Source organism: Heterocephalus glaber, unplaced genomic scaffold (assembly GCF_053883595.1).
Source record: "Heterocephalus glaber isolate CG9 unplaced genomic scaffold, H.glaber_assembly_v1.0 deba00000546, whole genome shotgun sequence".
NCBI classification, from domain to species: Eukaryota; Metazoa; Chordata; class Mammalia; order Rodentia; family Bathyergidae; genus Heterocephalus; species Heterocephalus glaber.
Genome location: NW_028258147.1, coordinates 14625830 through 14653428, shown reverse-complemented (window position 1 = coordinate 14653428; position 27599 = coordinate 14625830). Strand labels below are relative to the sequence as shown.

The 27599-nt window shown below is 35.9% G+C and overlaps 1 protein-coding gene across 4 annotated transcripts in view; it reads left to right on the top strand.

Annotated features, from left to right (window-relative positions):
• Nucleotides 1-27599, top strand: part of Cped1 (cadherin like and PC-esterase domain containing 1) — a 280168-nt gene that overhangs the window by 117139 nt on the left and 135430 nt on the right. For all 4 annotated transcript variants that reach the window (XR_002386702.2, XR_002386701.2, XM_021237581.2 and 1 more), the window contains 8 exons: nt 9120-9262; nt 10439-10511; nt 11623-11790; nt 12901-13005; nt 14680-14849; nt 18636-18706; nt 19525-19575; nt 24085-24271. Coding sequence is in view for 2 of the 4 variants with exons in the window: in XM_021237581.2 (XP_021093240.2) it covers nt 9120-9262; nt 10439-10511; nt 11623-11790; nt 12901-13005; nt 14680-14849; nt 18636-18706; nt 19525-19575; nt 24085-24271 (968 nt within the window). In the remaining 2 variants the exon portion in view is untranslated. The remainder of the gene's footprint in view (nt 1-9119; nt 9263-10438; nt 10512-11622; nt 11791-12900; nt 13006-14679; nt 14850-18635; nt 18707-19524; nt 19576-24084; nt 24272-27599) is intronic.

The window sequence follows — 27599 nt, the reverse complement described above, 5'->3', positions numbered from 1 at the left end:
GATATGTTCTTATTCGCTTGCCTTCTTAGCCAAAGTTATTGGCGTTAACCTCCTACTTAAGGTTATTCCTTCTTTTAGCAACTTGAATTCATAGGGAAATGGGGGAAGGGAAAAAGCCAGTTGTTTAGGTCCATCAGTTCTACTCTTCTAGTTTTGTAAGGCAGTAGACACTTGTGAAGAGGGTTTCATTCAATCATGAAACCTCCTTACTGTCTTTTTCAAAAACATTTTTATTGAAAGACTTATAAGCTCTCTTTAGTTGATGTCAGAAATATGTATTGCTTTATGAGAATCTGGATTCAAAAATTACTTTAATTAAAATCTTTACATAGCTATGGACTTGTCTGTTTTTGTTTAAGACTTTATTCTTTTAGACCAGTTTTAGTTTACCAGACCTTGTTCTGTATTAATAAATAAACAATCACAGAAACTAACATGCACTGCCTGCTGTTTGGCCGCGGTATGCCTTAAATAGATCCTCTCCTTTCATCCTGGCAGTATCTCCATAAAGTCAGTATTGCTATTAATCCTACAAACTCTCACAACTTTGACACAGAACTAAAGTTGAATCTGGGAGTCTATAATATTGTTGTTAACAAGTGGCCAATACTTCTTTTGCTCCATTAGGATAGAAGTCACAAACAGGCAAAGTGTAGCCCTTGTAGGGTTACCAGTCCTGAGCCAGTGGCTATCAGGTATTAATGTTAGCAGCACCCCACCACTCTCCTGGAATCCAGAGTCAACAGCTACAGGAAGCCTTTTCTGTGACCAGAGACAGTAGCCTATGGCAACTCTCCATTGCTGTCCATTATTCTCCGGCTGCTAGCCACCTTTGCTGTTGCCAGCTGTCAGTATTTTCAGCTCAGCCTGTCCTTCTTGAGAAAGAAGTCATGGATATGCAAAAATATGTCATATAAGAATAGCTTTTTTTAAAATTTTTTTTATTTTTTAATTTTTTTTACTAAATTCTTTTATTGGTACATTGTAGGTATACAACACAATTACATTTCTCATTGGGAATTGTGCCTTTACATGATGCATCTTGGTTCTTATTTTTTCCCCATTCCTAGCCCTCCCTTCACGCCCTCTACCCTTCCCTATTTACAAAGACTTTATTTCCATTTTTTCCATTGCTCAGCATTTTTCCTTTCCCTTCTTTCCTTTCCCCTGCCCCTCCCACTACCCCTACTCCTTTGGACCTTTTCTTCCTATTTTGCATTGTCAATTATTCATTCTAATCATTGGTACATTTTAGGTATACAATATAATGACATTCATCATTGGAAATTTGCACCTTTACATAGTCTCTCTTGGTTCTTATTTTTCACCCTTGCCCAGCCCTCCCTTCAACCCCTCCAGTCCTCCCTATTTACAAAGATTTTGTTCCTATTTTTCCATTTTCTCATATTAATCTCATTCCCTTCTATCCTTTCCCCTAGCCCTCCCACTTCCTTCCCCTTTGCCCCTTTTTTTCCTATTTCACATTATCTATTATACATTTAGTCCTTATTTACACTTTCAGTTTCTCACACCAGAGAAACTATTCAGTATTTATTCATGTGTGTCCTATTTATTTCACTTAAGAGTATCACCTCAATGTGCATCCACTTAGCTATAAATGTCTCTAATTTCTCATTTTTTATGGTTGAGTAATACTCCATTTTGTAAAAAAATCCCACATTTTCTTTATCCAGTCTCCAGTTGATGGGCATTTGGGCTGTTTACAAGTTTTAGCTATTACAAACTGTGCTGCTATGAACATGGGCGCACATATATCACTGTGGTATAATTCTTTTAATTCTTTGGGGAAGATCCCCAGCAGTGGAATAGCAGGGTCAAATGGGACTTCCAGTCCTAGTTCTTTGAGGTATCTCCATACTGATTTCCACAGTGGTTGCACCAGTCTACACTCCCACCAGCAGTGGACCAGGGTTCCTCTTTCCCCACAGCCCCACCAGCATCTGTTATTGGTTGATTTCAGGATAGCAGCCATTCTTTCCGGAGTGAAGTGGAATCTCAGCATTGTTTTCATTTGCATCTCTCGAATGACCAGTGATGTTGAACATTTCTTCATGTATTTATTTGCTATTTCTACTTGTTTGTCTGAGAAATATCTGTTCATTTCAGATGCCCATTTTCAGATTGGGTCTTTAAATTTGGGAGGTCTGATCTTTTCAAGTTCTTTATAGATTCGAGATAGTAGACCTTATCTGAGGAAGAGCAGGTGAAGATTTTTTCCCACATTGTGGGTTTTCTCTTCACACTGCTGGTGGTTTCTCTTGCTGTGCAGAAGAGTTTTAATAGGAAGAGATCCCACTTGTTGATTGTTTGTGCTAGTTCATGGGCAACTGAGGTTTTGTTCATAAAATCTTTTCCTACCCCGATGTCTTCAAGGGTTCTACTAACCTCTGTTCCAACTGGTTCAGAATTTCTATTTTAATATTTAGATTTTTAATCTATTTTGATTTTAGTTTAGTGCATGGTGAGAGATACAGGTCTAGTTTTAATCTTTGGCAAGTTTTGAAGCCCAGTTTTTCCAGCACCATTTATTAAAGAGGCTATCTTTCCTCCACTGAGGGTGTTTGGCTCCTTTATCGAAGATGAGATGGCTGAGTGTGTCTGGCATTGTTTCTGCATCTTCTAATCTGTTCCACTGGTCCTCAAGTCTGTTTCTTTGCCAGTACCATGCTGTTTTTATCACAGTAGTTTTGTAGTAGAGTTGCAGGTTGGAGATTGTGATACCCCCTGCCATGTCTCTGTTACCTAGAATCGATTTTGCTGTTCTGGGTCTCTTCTTCTTCCAAATGAATTTTTGGATAGTTTTCTCTAGGTCTATGAAGTATGCTCCTGGGATCTCAATTGGAATTGCATTAAATCTGTATTGCAGTTTTGGAAGTATGGCCATTTTCACTATATTAATCCTTCCTACCCAGGAGCAGGGGATGTCTTTCCATTTTCTGATATCATCTTCAATCTCTCTTTTCAGAGTGCCATAGTTTTCAGAGAAGAGGGCTTTGATTTCTTTCGTTAGGATGATTCCTAGGTATTTCAGGTTTTTGGATGCTATTGTGAAAGGAATTATTTTCCCTATTTCTCTCTCAGTGAGTCTGTCATTGGTGTAGAGGAAAGCTACTGATTTTTGTGTGTTGACCTTGTAATCAGCTACCTGACTGAATTTGGTTATTAAGTCTAGAAGACTTTTGGTGGAGTTCTTGGGGTCTTCTATATAGAGTATCATGTCATCTGCAAATAATGACAATTTGACTTCTTCATTTCCTATCTTTATTCCTTTTATTTCTTTCTCTTGTCTAATTGTCATGGCTAATGTTTCCAGAACTATATTGAACAAGAGTGGTGATAGTGGACATCCTTCTCTTGTTCCTGATTTCAGTGTGAAGGATTTCAGTTTTTGACCATTTAGTATGATATTGGCTGTTGGTTTTTCATAGATAGCTTTTATCAGTTTGAGGTAGAGACCATCTATTCCAATTTTTTATAGGGTTTTTATCATAAATCCATGTTGGATTTTGTCAAATGTTTTTTCTGCATCTATGGAGATAACCATATGGTTTTTGTCCTTGGCTCTATTGATATAGTGTATTACATTGATTGATTTGCATATATTGAACCATCCCTGCATCCCTGGGATGAATCCCACTTGATCAGGGTGTATAATATTCTTGATGATCTTCTGCATTCTGTTTGCCATTATCTTATTAAGGACTTTTGCATCTATGTTCATTAGTGAGATTGGCCTATAGTTCTCTTTTTCAGCTGGGTCTTTCTCTGCTTTGGGGATCAAGGTGATGCTTGCTTCCAGGAATGAATTTGGGAGTATTGCTTCCCTTTCAATTTCATTGAAGAGTTTAAACAGTAGTGGCAACAGTTCCCCTCTAAATGTCTTGTAGAATTCAGCAGTGAAGCCATCAGGGTCTGGGCTTTTCTTAGTTGATAAGTTTTTAATGACATTTTCAATTTCATTGGTTGATATTGGGTTGTTCAGAATTTTTAGGTCTTCTTCGTTCAACTTTGGTAATTCATATGTATCTAGGAATCTGTCCATTTCTTCTGTGTTGTCCATCTTATTGATGTATAGGTTCTGGAAGTAGGTATTGATGATCCTCTGGATTTCTGCTGGGTCTGCTGTAATTTCACCCTTTTCATTCCTAATTGCATGGATTTGGGCCTTTTCTTTCCCTTTTCTGACCAGGTTGGCCAAAGGTTTGTCAATTTTGTTGATTCTTTTGAAGAACCAACTCTTGGCTTCATTGATTTTTTGTATCATTCTCTTAGTCTCCGTTGCATTGATTTCTCCTCTGATCTTTATAATTTCCTCCCTTGTATGAGCTTTGGGTTTGTCCTGCTCTTCTTTTTCTAGAAGCTTGAGGTTCAGCATCAGGTTGTTTAATTGGGCTCGTTCTGTTTTCCCAATATGCATATTCACTGCTATGAATTTCCCTCATAAGACGGCTTTCATTGTGTCCCATATAGATTCCGATATGTTGTATTGTCATTGTCATGTAATTGAAGGAACTGTCTGATTTCTTCTTTAATTTCCTCTGTGACCCATTGGTTATTCAGAAGTGTGTTGTTCAATTCCCATGTGTTTATGAAATTTTTTGAGCTTCTTTTGCTATGGATCTCCATTTTCATTGCACTATGGTCTGATAATATACAGGGGATAACTTCAATTCCTTTGCTCTTACTTAAACATGTTCTATGTGTCAGTATGTGGTCTCTTTTTGAGAATGACCCATGTGCAGCTGAGAAGAATGTGTATTCTGATTTTGTGGGATGGAAGACTCTGTAAACATCTGTTAAGTTCATTTGTTTAAGAGTTCGATTGAGTTCTAGTATTTCATTACTTGTTTTTAGTCTAGTTGATCTATCTATTTGTGACAGTGGGGTGTTGAGGTCCCCCACTACAATTGTATTAGTGCATACATGACTTTTCATGTCGGTTAGTATTTGTTTTATATAGTTGGGTGCACTAGTGTTTGGTGCATAGATACTTATGATTGTCATCTCTTCCTCTTGGATTCTTCCCTTTACAAGGATGTAGTGTCCTTCTTTGTCTTTCTTAATCAGTGTTGGTTTGAAATCTACTTGATCTGCAAAGAGGATAGCTACTCCTGCTTTTTTTGGGGTTCCTGTTGCATGCAGTATTGCTTTCCACCCTTTAACTTTCAGCCTATGAGTTTCCTTTTGAATGAAGTGTGTTTCTTGTATGCAGCATATTGTTCGATTTTGCTTCTTGACCCATTCTGCCAGTCTATTTCTTTTGATTGGTGAATTGAGACCATTAACGTTGATGGTTATAACTGAAATATATTGACTTGTCATTGCCATGACTTTTTCTTTTTGTTGGGTTCTCCCCCTTTGCATTTAATTTCTTGTCATGCCAGATGGGTTCATTCTGCTTTGCTTCCTGGGGTTGTGATCCTCAATGTCTGTTCCTAGGATATTGTGTAAAATTCTTTGGAGTGCTGGTTTGGTATTCACGAAGTTCCTGAGGTGCTCTTTGTCATGAAAGTATCTTATTTCTGCATCAATTTTGAAAGATAGTTTTGCAGGGTACATCAATCTGGGTTGGAGGCTGTTTTATTTTAGAGCTTGGAATCTGTCACTCCAAGCTCTTCTTGCCTTGATGGTTTGTGTTGAGAAGCCTTCTGTGATTCTGATGGGCTTTCCTTTGTTTGTGATTTGTTTCTTTTCTCTGACTGCTTGTAGAACTTTGTTCTTCTCTTGTGTGTCTGGAATCTTAACAATTATATGCCTATGTGTAGATTTTTTTTTGATCAAGGCTATTTGGAGTCCTATATGCCTCACTTATCTGTTTGTCAAGCTCTTTTCCCCTGCTTGGGAAGTTTTCTGCCATTATTTCTGTGAAGAGATTTTTTATGTCATCTGCACTCTCTCCTCTTTCTTCATTGACTCCAATCAGTCTTATGTTATTCTTCTTTGCATCATCTAGCAGCTGCTGGATTGATTTCTCATGTTCCCTTACAATTTTGAAGCAATTTTTCCTTTGCTGGTCACTAACTGGAATCTTATCTTCTATATCTGAAATTCTATCCTCACATTGGCTCATTCTGCTGTGTAGCCTTTCAGTGGAGTTTTTCATATCCTGGAAATCTATTTGCATCTGTTTTATGGATTCCATTTGTTTCTTATTTTGGGATTACATCATGTTCCTCAGCTCCTCTCTAGATTTATTAATCATGTCTTGCACTAGGGGGCACAATTTCTCCTGTTATCTGAGAAATTATTTCTGATTTCATTTTTTCCATATCCCCTTTTGTTGCCAGTTCAGTGCGTCCAGGGTGTTTAGTATCAGAGTGTTCCATCTCATTTCCCTTTGGGGTTGCTGTAGGTGATCTGGAAGTCTGGTTTTGAGACTCATTTATGTGTTTTCTCATTTTGACTGGGGTGGGGGGCTGTTAGCTCCTGCATGGATTACCTTCCCTGAGCTGGGAGAGGTGGGACAGGGGCTGGGAGCAGCGGTAGGGATGGTGACCCAAAAGTCCTTTCCTGTGGGCTGGGAGCAGAGGGAGGGATGGTGGCCCGGAAGCCCCTTCCTCTGGGCCAGGAGTAGCGGGACAGCAGGTAGCCCAAAAGCCCTTTCCTCTGGGCTGGGAGCAGTGGGAGGGATGGTGACCCGTAGGCCCCTTCCTCTGGACCAGGAGCAGTGGGATGGTGGCTCAGAAGCCCCTACCTCTGGGCTGGGAGCAGCAGGACTCAGTGCCTTGGTCTGGTGGTCTGGTGTCCTTTGAGTCTTTGTAGTGTGGAACCAGGTGGCTGCCTGTCTGCAGCGGGGTGATTGGTCGTCTTCCGCGGGACTCGGGATCTCGGTAGTGTGTGCACAGACCTGCCTGTCTGCAGTGGGCTGATTCGGCATGTTCTGTGCCACTTGGGGCCTCGGTAGGGCATGGGCAGACCTGCCTGTCTGCAGCGAGGGTGATTCGGCATCTTCTGCATGACTTGGGACCTTGGTAGGGCATGCACAGACCTGCCTGTCTGCTAAGAATAGCTTTATTAGGATTTATATTCCAGCCTAAGAGTGAACAGTGCAACAGTGACCCACTAATGGGAGGAAAGTTGTTGTCTAGGGAAAAATGACAGGATGGGTATGATCAGTGTCAGAGCTTTTGTTTAGTCCTGGGAGGGGCTGCCTCCTGGTGGACCTGATGAGGGTAGACACAGAGGGGCAGAGTCATCCAGGGGGCTCAAGAGTGGAATCCTCTGGAAAAGTCATGCATGAAGGAAGCTTGCTGCAGCCAAAGCAAATGTCTCCTGGTGTGCCCCTGGGCATCTGATGTAACTTTGGCCAGCATTTGGGACAGCAGCAGAAGAAAGAAAAACAATAAAAAAATACCTCTTGAGGAATATTGGGCACTTGTCTCCTGTCTAATTATCACTATTTTATGAAACTCGTCCCCAAGGCACAGAGCACTGCGCTTTCCAGAATACAATTCTCTCTGAAAGTTGAGCTGGATGAAAGAATCGAATAGCATTCCATATTTAATGCTGTTACAGTAAGAAATTAAGAAACAATCGTTTTCACATTAGAAGAATTAACACCATCCTAAAATGTTTACTTGCTAATTACTCTTCCTCCTGCAGGATATAATCTGGTACTTAAACTTCTATGCCTTATATGCTACTGAGACATTTCCAGCCTTCTTATAGTATTAACCTTAACCTCCCTGACATTTAGGTAAAATGAAATACTATCAATAATTTTTTCTGCATAATAAGGTGCACTGTGTAAAACATGATGAGTTAGTTACTTTTATTTAGAAAAACATAATGTTATTCTATTTTGACTGACAGACATTAAGACTTTAGTGTTAGCATTAATTTGTTTTCTTTTAATTATACAATTACTACATTCATTTTCCTTAGTGAAATGAGAAAATATCCCAATTGCCAAATACTGACGATATCCTTTCAAGGGGCTTAATGTGTAGTCTCATTAGGTTTCTGTTTTTCAGCTGGTAAAAGTTTATGAAGTTGGTATTTGTTTATCTTGAGAGAATTTTGCTTGTGCATTTTTAAGATAAAATTACCATTTTCCTTAAGAAATTTGTGCCAATATTTGTCCTTCATTATTAGAGCAACAAAAAGTTTTTCACTTTGCAGTCTTATGCAGTTCTGATGGGTTTCATCTGTTCTTTCAAAAACATTAATAGAAACTCTACCTGCTGCATGTTTTTACAAAAAATATTTTTTGTTCTTCATCTTTGAAAGGTATGTTTATCTAGAAGTCTATGAATCAATATGTGATTTGTTTTATACTTTTTTAAAAGATTGACTTGAATTTTAATGCTAAGCATCCTCATATGGGACTTTTGTTGTGTGTTTGTTTTAATATTTAAGGAAATAAAAACAGCTGTTTAGGATACTAATGTTAATGTTTCTAAGAAGACATAAAGCTGAGCTTTATCTCCCCTGCCCTATCTTTTCTATCCACATGAAATATTAAATTAAAATATTAGCAGAACACCAGGATTCTCTTAGATTCTTCTCTAGTTGGCTAGATCTTTAAGAGAAAAATGCAGAAAATAAACAACTTTGATACAGACATTTGTATTGATATGTAGAAAACTGAGACTAACAAAAAAAAGCTAAATTTTGAATTTTATACTTTCCAGTGACTTTGAAAAACATTTTCTTCCACTTTGGCTTCTCCACTCTCCTGTTGATGTGTATTAATCCCAAGACACAAACACTCAGAGCAGTGAGAGGCAAGTCCACCCCACATCCCACATTAGCAGAGTCACAAATTAAACTTGGGTGTTCTGACCACAGGGCTTGTTACCTAAGTTCCATCGCACTTTCCATGATTAGATGCCATGACATGCAGAAAATAAAAATGGAGTAAGAACCTCTAAAGTTACTTAAATTAGAAGGTATTTAAATCTTTTCATGCGCATTATGATTTAAATTATAAAATATTTAAACCTTACAACATCAAACTTTCCTCTTTAAGGAATTTTGCTTGAATGTGACAAAGGGAGCTAACTTAGAGGAATCTATAACATTGAGCATGAGATGGAAATCACAGAGAAACAAACCAAGCCTTGTCTCATCCTATGAATCTTTTACTTTGTTTGCAGCTGCAAACATTTTTTGAGACATTCCTGAGGGCCAGTTCACCTCTGCAGGCCTTGGATACTATGAAAGAAGCAATCAGCAAACTCTTGCTGGCAGCTGAAGTCTTCAGTGAAACATCTACTCAGGGACCAAAGACCTTCCATAGGTACAACCAAATTTTAATTTAAAAAGAAAGAAACCTATCTTCTAAAAATTGTTAGTGAAACTATATCTTAATTATCACAAGTAGGTGGTCCTTGGGAAATTTTAATGTCACTGTTGTACAAATATGACCTGCTCAACATAAATGACCCAGTTTATAGATCCTAAAGCTTCAGAGCATGCTACACATTTGTTAGTATCCAAATGCTGCAGCACAAAATTTTAAATTAATTTTAAATTGCAGTTTCTTTTCCAGTTAAGCTATTTCTATCATATGTGCTTAATGTGACTTAATGTAATTTTGCCTGTACATAATAAATTTTGTCCTCAAGGTCTTAGATACTCTCCTCATTGTTAGGATAATGCCCAACAACCACAACTTAAAGGAGGAGAAGCTTGTTTTGCCTCATAGTTACAGTCTATGCTTCTGTAAGTTGTGGGCTCCAAGGCGGAAATGGATGGTGGAAGGGCCTGGGTGGAGGAAAAGCCCCTCAACCATGATGGCCGGGAAGCAGAGAGCAAAGGAAGGAGCCACGGAAGGAGATGCACCCTTGCTGGTCACAGCCCAGTGGCCCACTTCTGGCCAGGCTCTGTCTCCTAAGAGCAAATCAGCTGCAGCACCCCCAGGATCAAATCACCTTCCAAACACTGAGGCTTTGGGGCCATTCTAAGTCTAAACTTTTGTATCAAATATTCCAGTGATTTCAAACTGTGGAAGAGGAAAGAAAAACTTTTATTAAGAAAGTCCAGTAACTTCTCTCCTCATTTCTCAGCTTTTTGAATGCAACTTGTCTTTTTCTATCTATCCAGTGTGTAAACAAAACCGAGAGATGCCTCAATTTATTATACTCATTATTATACTTTGTATGTAAATGCGTGCCTAATATGTAAAAGTTTTCATCTCCATTTTGAGGGTTTCATGGAATAACTTCATCATTTAATTTAATATGCTGTGAATAACTTAGGTATTTTTGTATTTTATGTAAGGAACAAAGCAGATTCCAAATCCAAAAGTGAATTATTTGTTATTTTCAATTATCCAAACCACTACTCTTTTTAATAAGAACAGACATGGAAATTTAAATTTCACCACAGCAACTACTAACAGTATAATACCAAATAATTGGGTAAGTATAGTGAAGAGACCATATTTTCATGTTACCTTATGTTTTTATTTCAGATGTAGATTATGTTTCCAGCTTTTAACTTTTGATATCGGTTATGGCAATTTCAGGTACCCTGTAGTGCTTCAGGTGAGTATGCCAAAGACCTCATGAGTGTGGTAAAGTGTGTGTGTGTGTGTGTGTGTGTGTTATTTTCATTTATCATAACCAATGGATAAATAGAAACTTCCATTAAAATCACTACAGGCTTTGGTACATTTTGGTTGAAGGAGTTAACTGGCATGTGGGGATTCTATGAGCTCCAGTCCATGATGGAATTGACATGAATTTTTCTATGGTTCAACTACTGCTTATGAAGAAAAGACTAGTATGTGTTAATGGAGAAAAGCAAGACCTACAGATAGTAGAAAAGGGCAGATTACCCGGATTTTATTACACATGATGTTATGGAAAGCATAACTCTGTTATGTTTTATGTACCGACATCAAATTTTAAATTGGTATATATTTGAATTTTAAAAGCCATGGGAATTTTGAAGTACGTTTTTTTCTGGTATATGCATATATATGTTGAATAGTGTTTTTGTACACTTCGACTCTTTTCAAGTCTCTGCAATTAAATGAACATTTTAGATAATCTCCCTCTATACATTTTTACTTTTAAACTCGGCATCAAAATGTCAAGAAGATAAAAAAAATTCATTTAATTAGTCTGTAGAAACCTGTTTCTTGGATTATGAGATGGCAAGAAGGGAAGAACAAATTAAAATCAGGGATAATGAGAATTCAACTTCATATAGCATTTATTTGTTTGACAAATAAAAATACAGAGAAACCAATTACAGACATTTGGTTAAATAGTTTTCAAGTTTAAAGCTTTATAAATGACATATTTTAATGGCCATTTATTATTTTGCACACATATCTAATAGTTGGCATTATGCTTTTTAAATGTCTAGTTCAGAAAAAAAGTTACATATTATCTTTCATGAACACAGATTCTTTAATTATAAAGGGTTTCAAGATAAGCCAATGTGGTTTTATAATACTTAGTTAATTTCCTCATATATTAAAGAATTGTATCTTAAAAGAACATTGCTAACATTTATACAACTGCTGACTTCCTGAAAGACCACTAGATGTCAGTTCTGATCTACAATCCAATAGAAAATAAATCACATGTTAGAAGTCCACTGTAAAACTTAATGAAAAATATTTGCTGTGCTTTTACCCTTTGAAAGGTGCATGAGCATTTAAATTTTCAAGAAGATGATAATATGGAGTTTGAGGACCAAAATACAGAAGAATTCCTTTTAAAAGACACTTTTGATTTTCTCTTCTCCAATAAATCTTCACTTTCTATATTTTCTGAGATATTTCAGAGACTTTATAAATCAGGTGTATTTAAGGTAAGTGCATATTTGTACACTGATTAGTATTTTTTCAAGTCATTCTTCAGGTGCTATTTTTTCACAATTAAGCAATTTTAAAAATCATTCAAAATTAGTATGTTATGTTACACCTCTTAATTTTTTCTGATCTGGAGACCAACATTATTTTTAGATCAACTAAGTGTTCAAGTCAATGACTGTGATGAAATTATGGGCTAAAAATGAAGTAAAGACATTTATATTTCCTAAGGAATGTTTACAGATATTGTGAGTAAACATGTACATTATAGAATACTTTTAAAGGAATATTAGAATTTTTTGGAGGTAGTCTAGAGCTATTCTGGAGCAGGGAGCACTCCAAATTAATATCAGGGGACTTAAATTATAACATTAATCTTTTAAAACCTTCATGCCTATTAACATGTTAAGGCTAGATGCTGATGATCAGGGTGTGGTGCTTCAGAGTAGAATTGGCTGATTCTTATGACATGTTAGCACAAGTACTGTTGATACATTAAAAAAATATAGATTACCAAGCTAAATATTGTCTTCACATATTTTTCTGTTTTTGAAACCTATATTTGGAAAATTTGGAACAGTAGAATGTGAGTGGTTTCACAAAAACTACTCATATCTCTCACAAACAACTCTCCATAGAGCATCAGTCTGGCTCTCAGAGATGCATGATGGATATAAAAGGATGTTGGATAGCAGAGGGGAGGGAGCTATCAGCTTATTACAGTCTGTGAAATTCCAAAATAGTGCTGTCCCTTATATGAGGTTCGGTGTGAGTAATCCTTTGAGGCGCTCACCTCCAGTGCCCTGGAAGGCAATGGAAGAGTTTTCCTGCATTCTCAAACTGATTGCCACGCCCATTCTGCCCTCTGTCCTCACCTCCTAACTTCGTGACCAAAGAAAGCATCATTGAGTTATTTCACCCAGGTCTGGTTTGTCAGATACAAAGTTTTCTTATATGGAGATGTTGTTTTTGACAAGTTAAAATTATTATGCACCATGTAACATTCATTTGGTTAGGTGTTTACAAAGTCTAAAATTTGATTTATGAAGAGGCCATTGGAGTAAACATGATTCGATTTTTGAGCAATTTCTTGTTTTTCCTTAATCTAGGGTGGAAAATATCAAAAGGAACTCAATCAATGTCTATCATTAGATGAAATTGATTCAATTAAGACTTTCATAAAGGAACTTGCGAGTCTGGGACAATTCCAACTGGTAAAAACATAAGTGACTTGATTTGTGTTGTATACTGAGATAATAGTAGATCAACCATAAGCTACTTGCTTTTGACTTCAAAATAAAGATATTACATTACAAAATAAAAATCTTGGGAGCGTCCTTCTTCCTTTCAGAGATCTAAATAGTAACACAATCAAGATCTATATGGTTTACTTTAAAAGTTTGCAGACAACCAGTGACTTATTAAAGGTAAAAGAATATAGAATTATTGTAACTACCAGGATTTGACAATTCTCAGTGGGAAAAGGTCAGCATTTTTCTAAAAAGTTTTTGCTTTTAGTTTTGGGACATTTACATGCAACCAATGTTAATTTCTGCTTCTTATACCCTTTTAGTTTGCATAAAATAAGATATAATTGAATGTAACAAGAACATTTTAGAAAACTACCTAAATCTTAATTTGTTGTAACTCTACAAAATGTCAAAGAAAGCAACAATAGGGGCCGGGAATTTAGCTCAGTGGTTTCTCTGCCTGCTTAACAAGCCCAAGGTCCGGAGTTTGATCTCCAGTACCAAAAAAAAAAAAAAAGAAAGAAAGAAAAGCAACAATAAATTATAGTGACTTGTACTGGTTTCAGTCTTTTAAAAAAGTATTTATTTTCTCTTCAATATATTTTCTTGGGTTCAATTAATTTATTTGTCAATATCAGAGGATATTTATTACATATGAATATCCATGCTCAGTACATGCTTCTTTTCCACTTCTGAAGCTTTTATAAACTGTAATAATTTGCATTTTCCACCATATAAAACATAATTTTTTATATAAAACATAATTTTAAAAGAAGTTTATTAATAATAAACTGATGTTTGGCTCAAGTCTTTTTTTAAGTTTTTAAAAAAACCTACGTAGACATATATACTACGTGTCTGAGTTGTAACCCATTTACTAACTAGTGAATGTTTGACATTTGTTTTTATAATTTAGCCCTCTTTTGGGGTTGGATTCCAGACAATTTAATTGATATATTTATTCTTTTAATTAATTTACATATAGTAAGTATTACTTTCATGACAATTTGATTCAATACTATAGAAAGATAATCAGAAAGACCCAGACTCACCTTTCAAGAAAGTATAACCTAGGATATTGTCAATGTAGAGAACGTCTCTTGGCACATTGCAGTGAAAAAATTAAATATTTTTCAGGAGGAAGACAAACCCGACTTTCCTGATTTCCAGGGTAAAAACTAAATTTGTGTGGCTTTTCTTTCTCTTTTTCTCTTTTTTTTTTTTTTTTTGGTGAGGTTGCTGTTTTTCACCCTGACAAAATTCACTTGTAACACAAGAGGATCTCTCCTCATTTTCCTACTGCCTGGCTCTCTCTGCTTTTTAGCTGTTTCAGGCATGTTTGGCAGGAAGGAGAAATCTATTTCTACTCATTTGAAAGAAAAGAAAACTTACTTCATTAGGAAATATAATTATCAACAAAATTAGTTCCTTGTTTTAAAAAAAGTGACATTTACTTCCACAACTGCACAGAAAATCAAATTATAGTACCGATCAATGTATTGTTAATAAATGTTAATAAATCAATAAATACAGTAATTGATTTTTTAAAATATTGAACTAAATATAAAGTCTTTTCTATACTACATTCCAGTTTACTTTCCATAACTTAAAGCTGATATTTTGCATATTTCTTCTTAGCTCTTCCCCTCCACTGCTCCTCAAATTCAACCTTTGATGCATGAATTTTATGATACAAGAAATCATATGGGAAAACATGGCTCAGTCCTGACCCAATACTGGTCTCTTTTAAATATATTTGAACAATTTTGGCTCATGAATAAAAAGGCACAGCTACATCCACTGGAATGGTAAGATAGCCGCAAATTTGAATTGTACAATCCAAAAAAATCTCCAGTCTAAAGATTGATTTCAAAAGACTTTGCCTACATTAAAGAAAGCAAAAAAGAAAAGAAGTGTGTCCAAAAATTCACGCTCTGGAAAATAAATGTCTTCAAAGCACTGAAACCATAATGATTCTAGTGGTCTTCAAACACTGTTACAAAAACATATCCAAAAGTTTTTCAAACCAACAAGACTTGAATCCACTATAAAATCATGCTTAAATTAAAAGTTTCAATCTAGTTTTGTGCTATGATATATATCTTTGCATTCCAGGAGCATCCTACAGAAAGAATTAGGTGAGCATTGTTATTGTCAGAGAAGCACCTGATGCAATATAGCAGGCATCTTGGAGGCATGACTTTATTCTGGGAAAATTTACCTAAATTTATATATGTGTATTCTTTTGTTCTTGTTGTTTCATACGGTAGTTTCCTATCTTCAGTCCTATTCTAATGAGAGGTAATAAAGAGGCAATGAGAGGGAAAGGACATAGGTGAGACACTGATGCCTCCAGTTCTTGGCTAAGTGGGCAGCATCTAAAGTTTTGGCTGCTTTTCTTTATAGAGATTGAAGTAAGGGAGTATTTGAGTTTTCAATTGCCAGGAAAGCAGGCTTAAATCTAAACCTCCTAGGGAGATGAAAGACTAATAGACATGCCATATCCATTTGTGCCTCCTGCACTTACTCTGGAGAACAGCTTCAGTTCTTTTGACTTATCCTTTGTGTCCTTCTGCCTCTGAAGATAGTAAAAACAATTCTATAAGAAACTTTTATAATTAAAAAATAAAAATAATCATAAATTTGAAGATTTCTTAGAACATCTCCCAGGATCAGAATACACTTTAATTGCTACAAGTTTATGAACTTGGCCTGTTGCCTCAGTACCTGGAAGTCGTAGGCCTAGCAGAAGGCTTGTTTGTATGCCTTAAAATTAAATTTTAAATCATAGAATAAAAAAATGCTTTGTTTTTACTTTGTACTCACTCACATAATCCAAGACTGTCTCATTTATTATTACAGGTAGGAGAACAGACTTGATTTCCCACGAGCCTATTTAAGTATTGTTTTTGACTTTGAGTAAATTCCCTTGAGATGCACAAGCTTTACACAGTTTGTTCCCCAGCAAGTTTTTCTCAGTTTCCACATATGTTGTAAGATGAAGCAATTCACTGATTTTTAAATGCATATGATTAGATTCTCTTCCAATAAGGAAAATTATTAATAATGGTGTGTTGAACATAATTAGAAAGAATCAGGACTTTTTCAAACTGTATAGACATGGATTCAAAAATCCCAGCTTTCTTCCAGGTGTGGTGGCACATACCTGCAATCCCAGCACTCTGACAGGCTGAATCAGGAGTATTTCAAGTTAGAGCCCAGTCTGGGAAACTTCGTAACTTACTGAAACCCTGTCTTAAAATTTAAAAAATTAAAAATAGAAAAGGGCTGGGGATATAGCTTAGTGCAAAGACCCTGAGTTTAATCTTTAGTACCAAACATTTTTTTCAACTTTAGAGTCTATTAATTATGACAGGTAACATTCTGACCCTGCTGAGACTCAGTTTCCTCATCTATTAAATATGAGTTATGCTACTTAACACATACAAGTATTGTTTTAGAAGGTTTACACAAAATAGCTTCTATGTGCCTAATGCTATGACACTCCTAGATGTAAATGTCAGTGCACTTTCCTTTTCATGTTTCTGTGCCATCCAAAAGTCACTTTCGATTCTATAGTGGGACTAATGTTTGTCTTTCTTTTATAAGTAAAGCAAGATATGTTTGAAAGAGTATCTATGTTAACATTGAGAAAAGTAAATTTTAGATGTTTATCAAAAAGCAATTAATACATTACTTCTAGAAAAAATTGTAAATTTCACTCAATTTGAAGCATCTTTAAGCTTACCTGACAGTGTATCCACATTTAATAATTATTCATGCCTCCTTGGAAGGAGATTAATATATATTGTGTGATTTTCCTGATCAGAAAACTGGAATCCTAAGAAGATGGGTTTCTTGCTAAAGTTGCACAGCTAATACAAATAGACTTGGGTCTGGGATCCTGTTCCTTCCATCTAATGCTTTTCTGCAGGGCGTCATGCAGACAAGGAGATCATCATTGTCCTTACCTCCACACTGCCACCTCCAGTGGTTTTCTACAGAACAAGCCAGCTTTATATGCCTAGCCTACTTGTGAGGTCCAATTACTTCAGCCTCCTTTTGAATAAAGATAACTTACTTCCAGCAACAAGATGAAGAAAGATAAAGTCAGGAAAGTGAGAGTAGTAGGTAATAGTTATGTGTGTGCCCCAAGGCTCAGAATCCAGAGGTCCCAGTGGAGTTAATGTAAATCTGAATGGAATGGAAATATTAAAAACAGTCTGCAGCATCTGCTGATTTTCACTTTATTGGAAATAAAGTCACATGTATATTTTGCTCTAAGGAAATGTTTTTCAAGAAAATCTGGATGAATTCAAAACAAATAATGTATTCAAAAAATTATACAAGAAATCACAGCAAGATGCCTTTATATACAAAATATCTCATTATATTAAGATAATAATGTTGCAAAACTTAGTTTATGTGCATTTCAGGGTTGTATCTTTTTCATATTTCACCTGGAGGTTTTGGATCATACGAATTCTAAGGTTTTTATTTTTTAATTTGATTTAGCTCAGGATTGGACATTAAATCTATTTCACACTGTGCTTGCTTTATGTGTTTCTTGATCTTTAGGAGGAAAGAACTATTTTAAAATAAGTCTTAGACATCGTTACTTTTTATCCCAAATTACCTTATTGTATATACCAAAGAAGTCAATCTGCAATAAAATTATCATATCTTCCAAGATAAGCAAAGTATTTAATTCCTTATTTCCTTGATTCTTCTTAATTTCTTATCTGATGGTTATATTTTAAGAAAAATTGAAGATGCCTTATTCTTTTTTGTTCCACCACAGTGCCTAGCACCATGTCTAGGGAAGTAATTACATATAAAATGCTATTAGGCATAAAGCATTTTATTTAATTCTCATAGTATCCTTGTGAAATAAAGCAGGTATTGTAATCATTTTGGTGGGGTGAGAATAAAGACACAAAAGCATAGGAAAGTCTTGTCCGACCATTATGCACTGCGTTCTCTATCATCAAAACCAGCAATTTTTCTGCCTGCAATTTCAATTAGTTTGTTCCCAAATTTAAGAATTTAAAGGGCAATGTTGGCAAACATGTAGTTAGTTATACAACAGAGGAAATGAGACAAACATGCCAAGATATAACTAACCTTACTGTTCATCACTATTTCTCAGAGTTTAAGGACAGAAGTCCTGGTGACATTGGTCATTTATGCTATGGCACACTTAGCTTTCACAGATTCTGTGTATGTTCTTCTCAGGCTATGTCTCACTTTCCAAGGTTTTTTTGCTTAAACACTACATAACTTTAGCCAGAGGTTCCAAGAATGTGTGTTCTGAATCACTTCTGTTGGATTTAAGCTATCTGAGGTCACTCAGCTCTGGACTGAAGAGTGACTCTTTGCCCTGGTTTCTTTCAACTATGCTTCTACTGATTAGAGATGTTGAGATTTCCGTTTACCTCACTGGAGGTTAGATTGCCAGTTTTCAGGAATGACATTCAGAAAGTGTTTCTTTGTCATCAGAAAAATAACTTTGCACGTACAAAAGAAAAGATAATGTGTTTGATATAACTTCTATGAATTTTGCTCATTTTATTAATCCAGAGTTGTTTTTTCAGGAATTCTTTCATGGCAGATGTGAACTTTGAAAAACCACAAATGTCACTTGATGCTATTGAAAGTAAAAAAGGTAAAAGCATATAGTCCCATTTATTTCAACATTAAAGTATTTTCTAGCCAAAAAACCCATAAAATATGTTTGCCTTCATTAGCAATCAAAAGTGAAATTAAATAAAGAAATGCTACTTTCCCTCAAATTCAGAGTTTTCTTTTTAAAGATAATACAGTTGGAAGAAGTGTAGGGAAATAAGTATTCTCAAAATGCTGTTAGAAGTATAAAATAGAACAACATTACCTAATATTAGTTAATTTAATAGCATATAAATTGTTCTTACAAACCAGAAATTCTACTGCTAAAGATTCACTTTAAGGAAATTATTAGGAATGTATAAAATGAGTGGTACTATGAGTGGTTTTCTCTTTCCCATTATTTTTATCTTTAAATGAATTATTTAAAACAGTCTGTGTACTTGTACTCATTTATTTCTTCCATAAATATCTATTAGAGAGTTTCTAGATAGATATTTGGTTAGATTAGAATAAGAAGTGGAACCAACTAGATTTAATTTCTGAATTCTGGCACTGGGAAATTATAGTCCTCAGATCATACAACTAGAAGAAATGTCAGTAGATTACTTTCAGGCAAACAATGGCATTTAGACCATTTGTTTTCTTTCTTAATGTGTTCCTATGTGAAATAATCATTCATTTGCACTTTGAGTCAAATAATTTTGGTTTTCTTGTGGTTGTCAGCTTTATTTAGCTGTGCTCACTGATGTAATGAAAGCTAAATAACAAAATGTGTATTTTACTAAATTATCTTTTGTTTAAGACAACAAAATATATTTCTTAATAGTTTTCATTTTAAAGTTTTATTTCTTTTTTTAGCTCCAGTTACACAAATTCTGAATGAAAATAAAGATACACTGTGCAGTAATGGTGAGTTGAGATTAAATTTCAGCAATATTATCAAAAGTTCAGGCACAACCCTGCTTGAGAAAAATGGTCATTTTATCATATTTGAGTATCCTTAGACTACTAATTTTAAGCAAATTTTAAGAAGTTGCATTTGTGGTTGAGTCTTCATCTGTCAGTTTTGCATAAAAAGGATGTTGTAAGCTATTTTTGAGCCTGAAATAAGGCTTGTTTTTGTGTTTATTTATTAACAGTGACTTCTAAAGTCATTTTGAGGGGTTCCAAGTCTTTTATATTGAGGGTCTCTCAAGGCGAGGAGCTTGGCTTATCAGCCTTATACATTGATCTTTAGGAATCCCACTGCTTGACATGATTTCTTTCTAGCCGCATGATTGCTGTAGTGGAGAATGCTTGAGTAGAATTGTCTTTATAATAGTTCAGAGTTTTTTGAGCCATTTTCAATTTATTTTGTTAAAATTCATGAATTTTTACCAACTCATAATAAGTATATATGTATAGTTTATATAAACTTTAAATGAAAAACAAATTTTTCATTCTGACTGGTATTATCACAATGGTCTTTCCAGAACTGTAACTAATTTTTCAAAATCACAAAGTTTTTAAATGCCTGAGCTGGATCTTGAAGCTGGGTCTTCAGGTTCTTTGTTCAATGCTCCTGAATTTTCTTAATATGCAATAGTGTATGGTACAAAAGCAAAGCTTCTATATAGTAGGATTTTTAGACAATGTTTATTTTTAAAATACAGTTATATCTATATTTGGTGCTAAAATATGCAATTAGATAATTTAGTGGTGTACAAAAAAAATCAATTCCAATAAAACGTTGAAGTTGAAAAAATAAAATGTATAGGCTTAGGCCTAATTTATTATAAATAGAAAGAAGTTCTAATTTAATAATATGTATCTTCTAAAGTACAAATTGATTCATTCATAATGTTTTACACTATCACTACAATCATGGTAGGTGGACAAACAATATACTAATATAATTTAATAGAATTTACAAAGGCCTCCAGTTAAAATAACATTTTAAATAACATATTATTAACAGGGAACAGAGAACAAGCACTACATATGCTGTCCCTTACTTCCCGGTCCCCTAGCCTCAGAAAAATAATGATTCTGTATTCTCCTAGGACACTATTGCCTAGAGAGTGAAGGAAAATGACTAGTAAGAAAATTAGGAACAAGATCAGAATGAACATATGTTGGGCATCCTCTCAGTGTCAGGCCCCCTGCCTTAGAAAGACACTTTACCTCCTCTGGCATCTGTATTCTCAACTGACAAATGGAAGAGTTGCATTGGATGACCTCATTTTTTCCCGTTTCTAGGTAACATGGCAGATGAACATGTTAGATAAGGTTGGTGGCACTGTTCATGTGTTTATGTTGATAAAAACTGGTACCCCCTACATTTTCCTAATTAATTTTTTATGGTGTAAGATTAAAAAATTTTTTGATTATGGGTCAGAACAGGTAGAATTATCTTTAAGATTCTAGGCTGTTTTGTGTTTAATATGAATTATGATTATCCCTCAAGAAAGCAATAAAATCCTACGGTTAAAAGAAATTCATTAAAAACAACCAAAACTTGGAACAGCTTTTGCACATATACTTGCCAAATAAGTTAAGCAGCCTGCTACCACCATACCTCACGCTAGGTTCTCTGTAGATCTAAGGTAAGCTGGCCTGAGACAAGTTGGGACTGGGCTGGGAAAGATGCCAAGGAAACGCCAGGTGTTTGTAGGCAACAATCCTGATGATTCAGCTGAAGATGATGTCAGAGAGTATCAGCTTTCGAGTAGGGCTCTGGGACCCAGGGCTCAAGCCAGAGGTGGAGAGTTTCTGGAAAAAAAAAAAAACCCAAAAAACAAAAATATGCACTTGCCAAAATCCTGTTTAAGAAAATAATTGCACATTTGTTTCATCTCAAATAGGACTGAGGGTCAGTTTATAACGAATGGGTGCAAGCCCCATTGAAGGCTGTGACTATTTGAGTGAAATAAAAAAAGAAAGGTTAAAAAGTGTTATCTTAGTCACTTTCTCATCACTGGAACACAATATCCGACACCCACAACTTAAAGGAGGAGAGGTTTACTTTGGCTCATGGTTTCAGTCCACAGTCAGTGGGCTGTAAGGCAGAAATGATGAGGTGGAAGGGTGTGGTGGAGGAAAGATGCTCAACCTATGGCAACCAGGAGAGAAAGAAGGGTGGAGCCAGATGTAAGACTGCACTCTTTCAGGTCACACCCCCAGGGACCCACCTCTCCCACCTCTCCCACCTCCTAGCAGCACATTCAGCTACTGAACTCAGGGGTGGATGAGTCCACTGATGAGTGTGGCACCCTTATGATCCAATGGGCTTCCATGCACAAGAGAGTTTGGGGGCACGTTTTAGGTCCAAACTATAACAACTGTAGACTGCAGGGAAGTAAACTCTCAGTGAATCTTTATACAAATACATCCTTTCAGTTAAAATACATCTTTCATTTTGAGAGGGAAAATCTACTGCTTTGTCCTTCAGTTAATTAAGTCTGGGCACAAACATGTGAGACAAGTATTTACATTCCCTTTTTGCCAAGGCAGAGTCTCCCAAAGCACAATGCCTTTCCCAATTCAAGCTTTTCTAGTGTTATGTTGGGTTCACAGCATCCATTTGAATTGTCTCATACTAATATCCTGTTTTTTACTGTGCTTCTCTAGGTGTGTTGAACATAGAACATACTGGTGATGAAAACACTGATGAAAAATGTATTATTATTAAGTGGTTGAATTTGAATTAAAAGCTGAACTCTTTTTCAGTGTGAGTTCTAATAGCAAAATTTCTGGCCTCACTGTAATTTTTCTCTTCATCTGCCGGCATGTAAATATTTGGATGACTTGTTGTTTAAATAACAAGTAAAATAAGCCAAGTAGCTTATCCAGTCCACTGAGCTGTTCAGCAGAATTGACTAGTTTTGATTTCTTTATTAAGACTTTTCCAAAAAATGAAATTACTATATATATATATAGTATTATTATTTTTCTTACATTATATTTAAACAAAGTTTTTCTCCCACAGGCTGAGAAATCACAGAATATGGGGCAGAAATATGTAGCTTTATTCAGTTTAATTGCTTTTGTGCATGATGGCAGCTATTCTGAGACCTGTTCCTAAGAACTAGACTAAAGCACCAAGGTGGTTGGTATTATCCACTGCCATGTGCTTAGTGGTGCATCTGCAGATCTGTCAAAGCAACAGAATAACTGTGGTCTTATCGAAGCACACAAAGTCCAGGACATAATTGGAGAGGCAAATGGATAGTCAGGCAGGAAAAACTTGTGAAATGCATTGGTGACCTTCTTAGGAGCTTAAGTTTGACTCTGAAAGTGGTGAGAAACCACTAACAATTGGAGACAAATCATCAGATTTGATTTTAGTAAAACCATTGTGATAGTTGTATGAAAGCAGAAGAAGAAGCAGCTGACATAATAATTTCCTTTCTCTAAGTTTAGATTTATAGATTCCTGTAGTGATGTCTGTTGTCTTTTGTGTTTATATGTTGTTAAATATCACTGAACGTTTTATGCAGGACAATGCAAGGATACTTTCACTTTGCTGATTTCTATAGAATTATCTGGCTTTTGCTGAAATTTTATTATCTATCAAAAAAATCCAATGGAACAAATTGCTTGTTGATATATCTTTGAAAAACATGTTATTAAGCTATGGGGTACTTTGTTCTGTCTAAATATTTACATTGAATATAATTTAACAGAGGTTAGTATCTGTGCCTCCAAAGCTATTTTTCTTTTTTCTTACCAAGCTACTGCTGTAAAAAAATTGTAATATGAAAGGAAAAGATTTCTTCAATGCCTTAGAATCAATGGTATGAAATTATATTCTATATTCCAAAACAGAATTGAGCAGAAGATAGCACTTCCTCCTTATACTTTAGAGCACTTTCTCATGTGGAGGTGGCCTGAGAAAGGGTGTCTTTGTGGATGGTTTTTGTCTGAGGGTTTACTATAATGCTGGATTTTACATTCTTTGCGCCACCTTACTGTGCATAAACTAATGTATCAACCTAATGGCAGTTTAATGACACTTTCCATGAAGACAGTTTCCTTATAGCCTGCTGGTTCCCTTCTGTCACCACCCCACAAAGAGGCATTACCACCATTTCCACAGTTGCTTGATATATGCCACAGTTATCACATACATCAATTCACAGGAGAGACATTTTCCACACCTTCTGTGCCTTTAAATTTTCAAGGGCTGAGGGGACAAAAAGCCATCTGTATGACACCAACTAAAGTCAACAGCTGCTATATGTAAATTCTGCGATATTTGACAAACTGAAAATCCACCTGAAGCCATAAATCAACTATGACCAAGGTGCTGAGTGGACAGGCAGCAGTGATCACTGAAATTGCTCAAAAGATTTAGAAAAAAACACTCTAATCATATATAGTTTTAAAGAATTTATACATTTCACAGTTTTCTTTATTGTTTGTGGTTTTTTTAATCAGACGGAGACACACTTTGCCATCTCACATGGATCTTTACACATCCACATTTGGACCTAAATCCTGAATTTGATCCAAGGATCAGAGATTATTCCTCGGAAGTCCCATTTGATGTGGTGATGGTAACAATTGGCGTGAAGACCTCTAACTGTCAGTGCCAGGTGCACCTGCATGAGCGGGCAGGACCCAGGTATGGGATGCTGGCTGGGGATGACTGAGACAGCTTACTGGGAAGCAGGCACTTGATGCAACCCTGGGAAGTGGTTCAGCAAAGCAGAGCCCCAGGGCTATTTGGAGATGTTGCCAAGGGTGAGATCCTCCACATTTTAGCCATTAGGTGTTTTAAAAGAACACATTGGTCTGTAACTAACCTTTGTAGCTATGTTGTAACAGGAGAAGATCTTGTTATATCTGCTATTGTGAGAAACCATTAAGGGAATGTCTTTATTGTCATCTTCATTTTTTCATACTGTTGAAGTTAATCCTTTGCAGTGGTGAATAGTTCAATCCTTGTACTTCAAGACAACCCTTTGAATAGTCATGTTTAAGTCCTTGCTTAAACATATTGGTAATAATTTGTATACATGGGTCCAATAAAGTCCTTACTTTTGCAGGGATATTTTTTGTACAGATTCTATGAAAGTCACCAATTCTGTTTGTAATTTGGAACACAGGCTAGAACTTTATTACATGATGTGTCCATAGTGAGGAAAATATTCATTTTTTCCCTGCTGCAGAGAAAGAAATACATGTGGCATTCTTGGCAGCCAGAGAGTCTATTAGCATAAGGAGCATAACACTGATTTTTCAAAAACCCATCCCTTAGTTTTCTAAGAAAATTTTAAAATTTTTTTCAAAAATTTTTTTAATTTAATTTTTTAAACTTTTTAAATTTGTAAATTTTTACTTTAGTGTAATAGTAGCTGGATGTGTGTCTCAGTACCTTCCCTTTAGAGATACAGGAAATAATCTTTATGTTTATACACTTGGTACAAGAAATGGCAAGATGTGTGCACCTGTGCAAAAGTGTCAAACTGCGGTTTGCACCCACATTATGTTTCCTCTAACAGGTTTTGTGCATGTTTACCTGAGCACCACAGAGGGTATAATACATCCAAACCACATCATTTTTTAAAAAAGTTTTCTTTTGATTATTCTGGTAGAACCAGCCCAATTCAGTACAATGGCACGTGAAAAACCATATTTTCAAGTTTTAGAGCAGGTCAAAAGTGAATCATCAGATTACTCATGCATAGATGATAAAGATGATCCAATATGACAAAATACATGTCAGAAGAGTAGTATAGATGTATGATGGTGATGATGATGATGATGATGACTTTGATATTGGTCATCTGAGCCAAAGTGAAATGGAGCAAAAATCAACCAATACAGACACAGGAACTGCAGAACTCCTTGATTCAGATGACAAAGAAAAGAGCAATGTGAGTGCATATTTGACTAGTCAAAATGTTGCAAAATGGTCATATAACCAAACGGAACCATCCAATATTAGAACTAGGTCCAAAAACATAGTGAGGACCTTGGTAGGAGTGAAACCTATTCAACAGAATGCCAGCACTGCCACTTGGTGTTGAAAATTGTAACAGACAAAATGATACAAGATGTTTTTAAAAATTAATTTTATTGGTACATTTTAGGTATACAATATAATGACATTCATCATTGGAAATTTGCACCTTTACATAATCTCTCTTGGTTCTTATTTTTTCCCCATTCCCCTGACCTCCCTTCAACCCCTCCATCCCTCCCTATTTACAAAGACTTTGCTTCCATCTTTTTCTTTTTCTCATATTAATTCCATTCCCTTCTTTCCTTTCCCCTACCCTTCCCACGTCCCCTTCCTCTTTGCCCCTTTTCTTTCTATTTCATGTTATCTATTATGTCTTTTAGTCCTTATTTACACTTTCAGTCTCTCACACCAGAGAGACTATGTGGTATTTACATGTGTGTCCTATTTATTTCACGTAAGAGTATCGCCTCAATGTGCATCCATTTAGCTATAAATGTCTCTAATTTCTCATTTTTTATGGCTGAGTAGTACTCCATTTTTTAAAAAACCACATTTTCTTTATCCAGTCTCCAGCTGATGGGCAATGGGGCTGCTTCCAAGTTTTAGCTATTACAAATTGTGCTGCTATGAACATGGGTGCACATATATCACTGTGGTATGATGCTTTTAATTCTTTGAGGAAGATACCCAGCAGAGGAATAGCGGGGTCAAATGGGACTTCCAGTCCTAGTTCTTTGAGGAATCTCCATACTGATTTCCACAGTGGTTGCACCAGTCTACACTCCCACCAGCAGTGGAGCAGTGTTCCTCTTTCCCCACAGCCCCGCCAGCATTTGTTATTGGTTGATTTCATGATAGCAGCCATTCTTTCTGGAGTGAGGTGGAATCTCAGCATTATTTTATTTGCATCTCTCGAATGACCAGTGATGTTGAATATTTTTTCATATGTTTATTTGCTATTTCGACTTCTTTGAGAAATGTCTGTTCATTTCAGATGCCCATTTTCATATTGAGTCTTTAAATTTGGGAGGTCTGACTTTTTAAAGTTCTTTATGGATTCTAGATAGTAGACCTTTGTCTGAGGAACAGCAGGTGAAGATTTTTTCCCACATTGTGGGTTATCTCTTCACACTGCTGGTGGTTTCTCTTGCTGTGCAAAAGCTTTTTAATAAGAATAGATCCCACTAGTTGATTGTGCTAGTTCACGGGCACCTGAGATTTTGTTCATAAAATCTTTTCCTACACCAATGTCTTCAAGAGTTCTACCTAACCTCTGTTCCAGGTGGTTCAGTGTTTAATATTTAGATCTTTAATCCAATTCAACTTTAGTTTAGTGCATGGTGAGAGGTATAGGTCTAGTTTTAATCTTTGGCAAGTTAAAACCCAGTTTTTCCAGAATCGTTTATTAAAGAGGCTATCTTTCCTCCACTGAGGGTGTTTGGCTCCTTTGTCAAAGATGAGGTGGCTGAGTGCGTCTGGAGTTGTTTCTTCATCTTCTCATCTGTTCCACAGATCCTCAGATCTGTTTCTTTGCCAGTACCATGCTGTTTTTACCACAGTAACTTTGCAGTATATTTTCAAGTTGGGAGTGGTGATACCCCCTGCCATGTCTATGTTACGTAGAATTGCTTTTGCTGTTCTAGGTCTCTTCTTGTTCCAAATGAGGTTTTGCATTGTTTTCTCAAGATCCGTGAGGTATGCTGCTGGGATTTCAACTGGGATTGTATTGAATCTATATAGCAGTTTTGGAAGTATGGCCATTTTCACTATGTTGATTCTTCCTACCCAGGAGAAAGGGATGTCTTTCCATTTTCTGATATCATATTCAATTTCTCTTTTCAGAGTGCTATGGGTTTCAGAGAAGAGGTCTTTGATTTCATTTGTTAGGTTGATTCCTAGGTATGTCAACTTTTTGGATGCTATTGTGAAAGGAATTGTTTGGCCTATTTCTCTCTCAGTGAGTCTGTTTTTTGTGTAAAGGAAC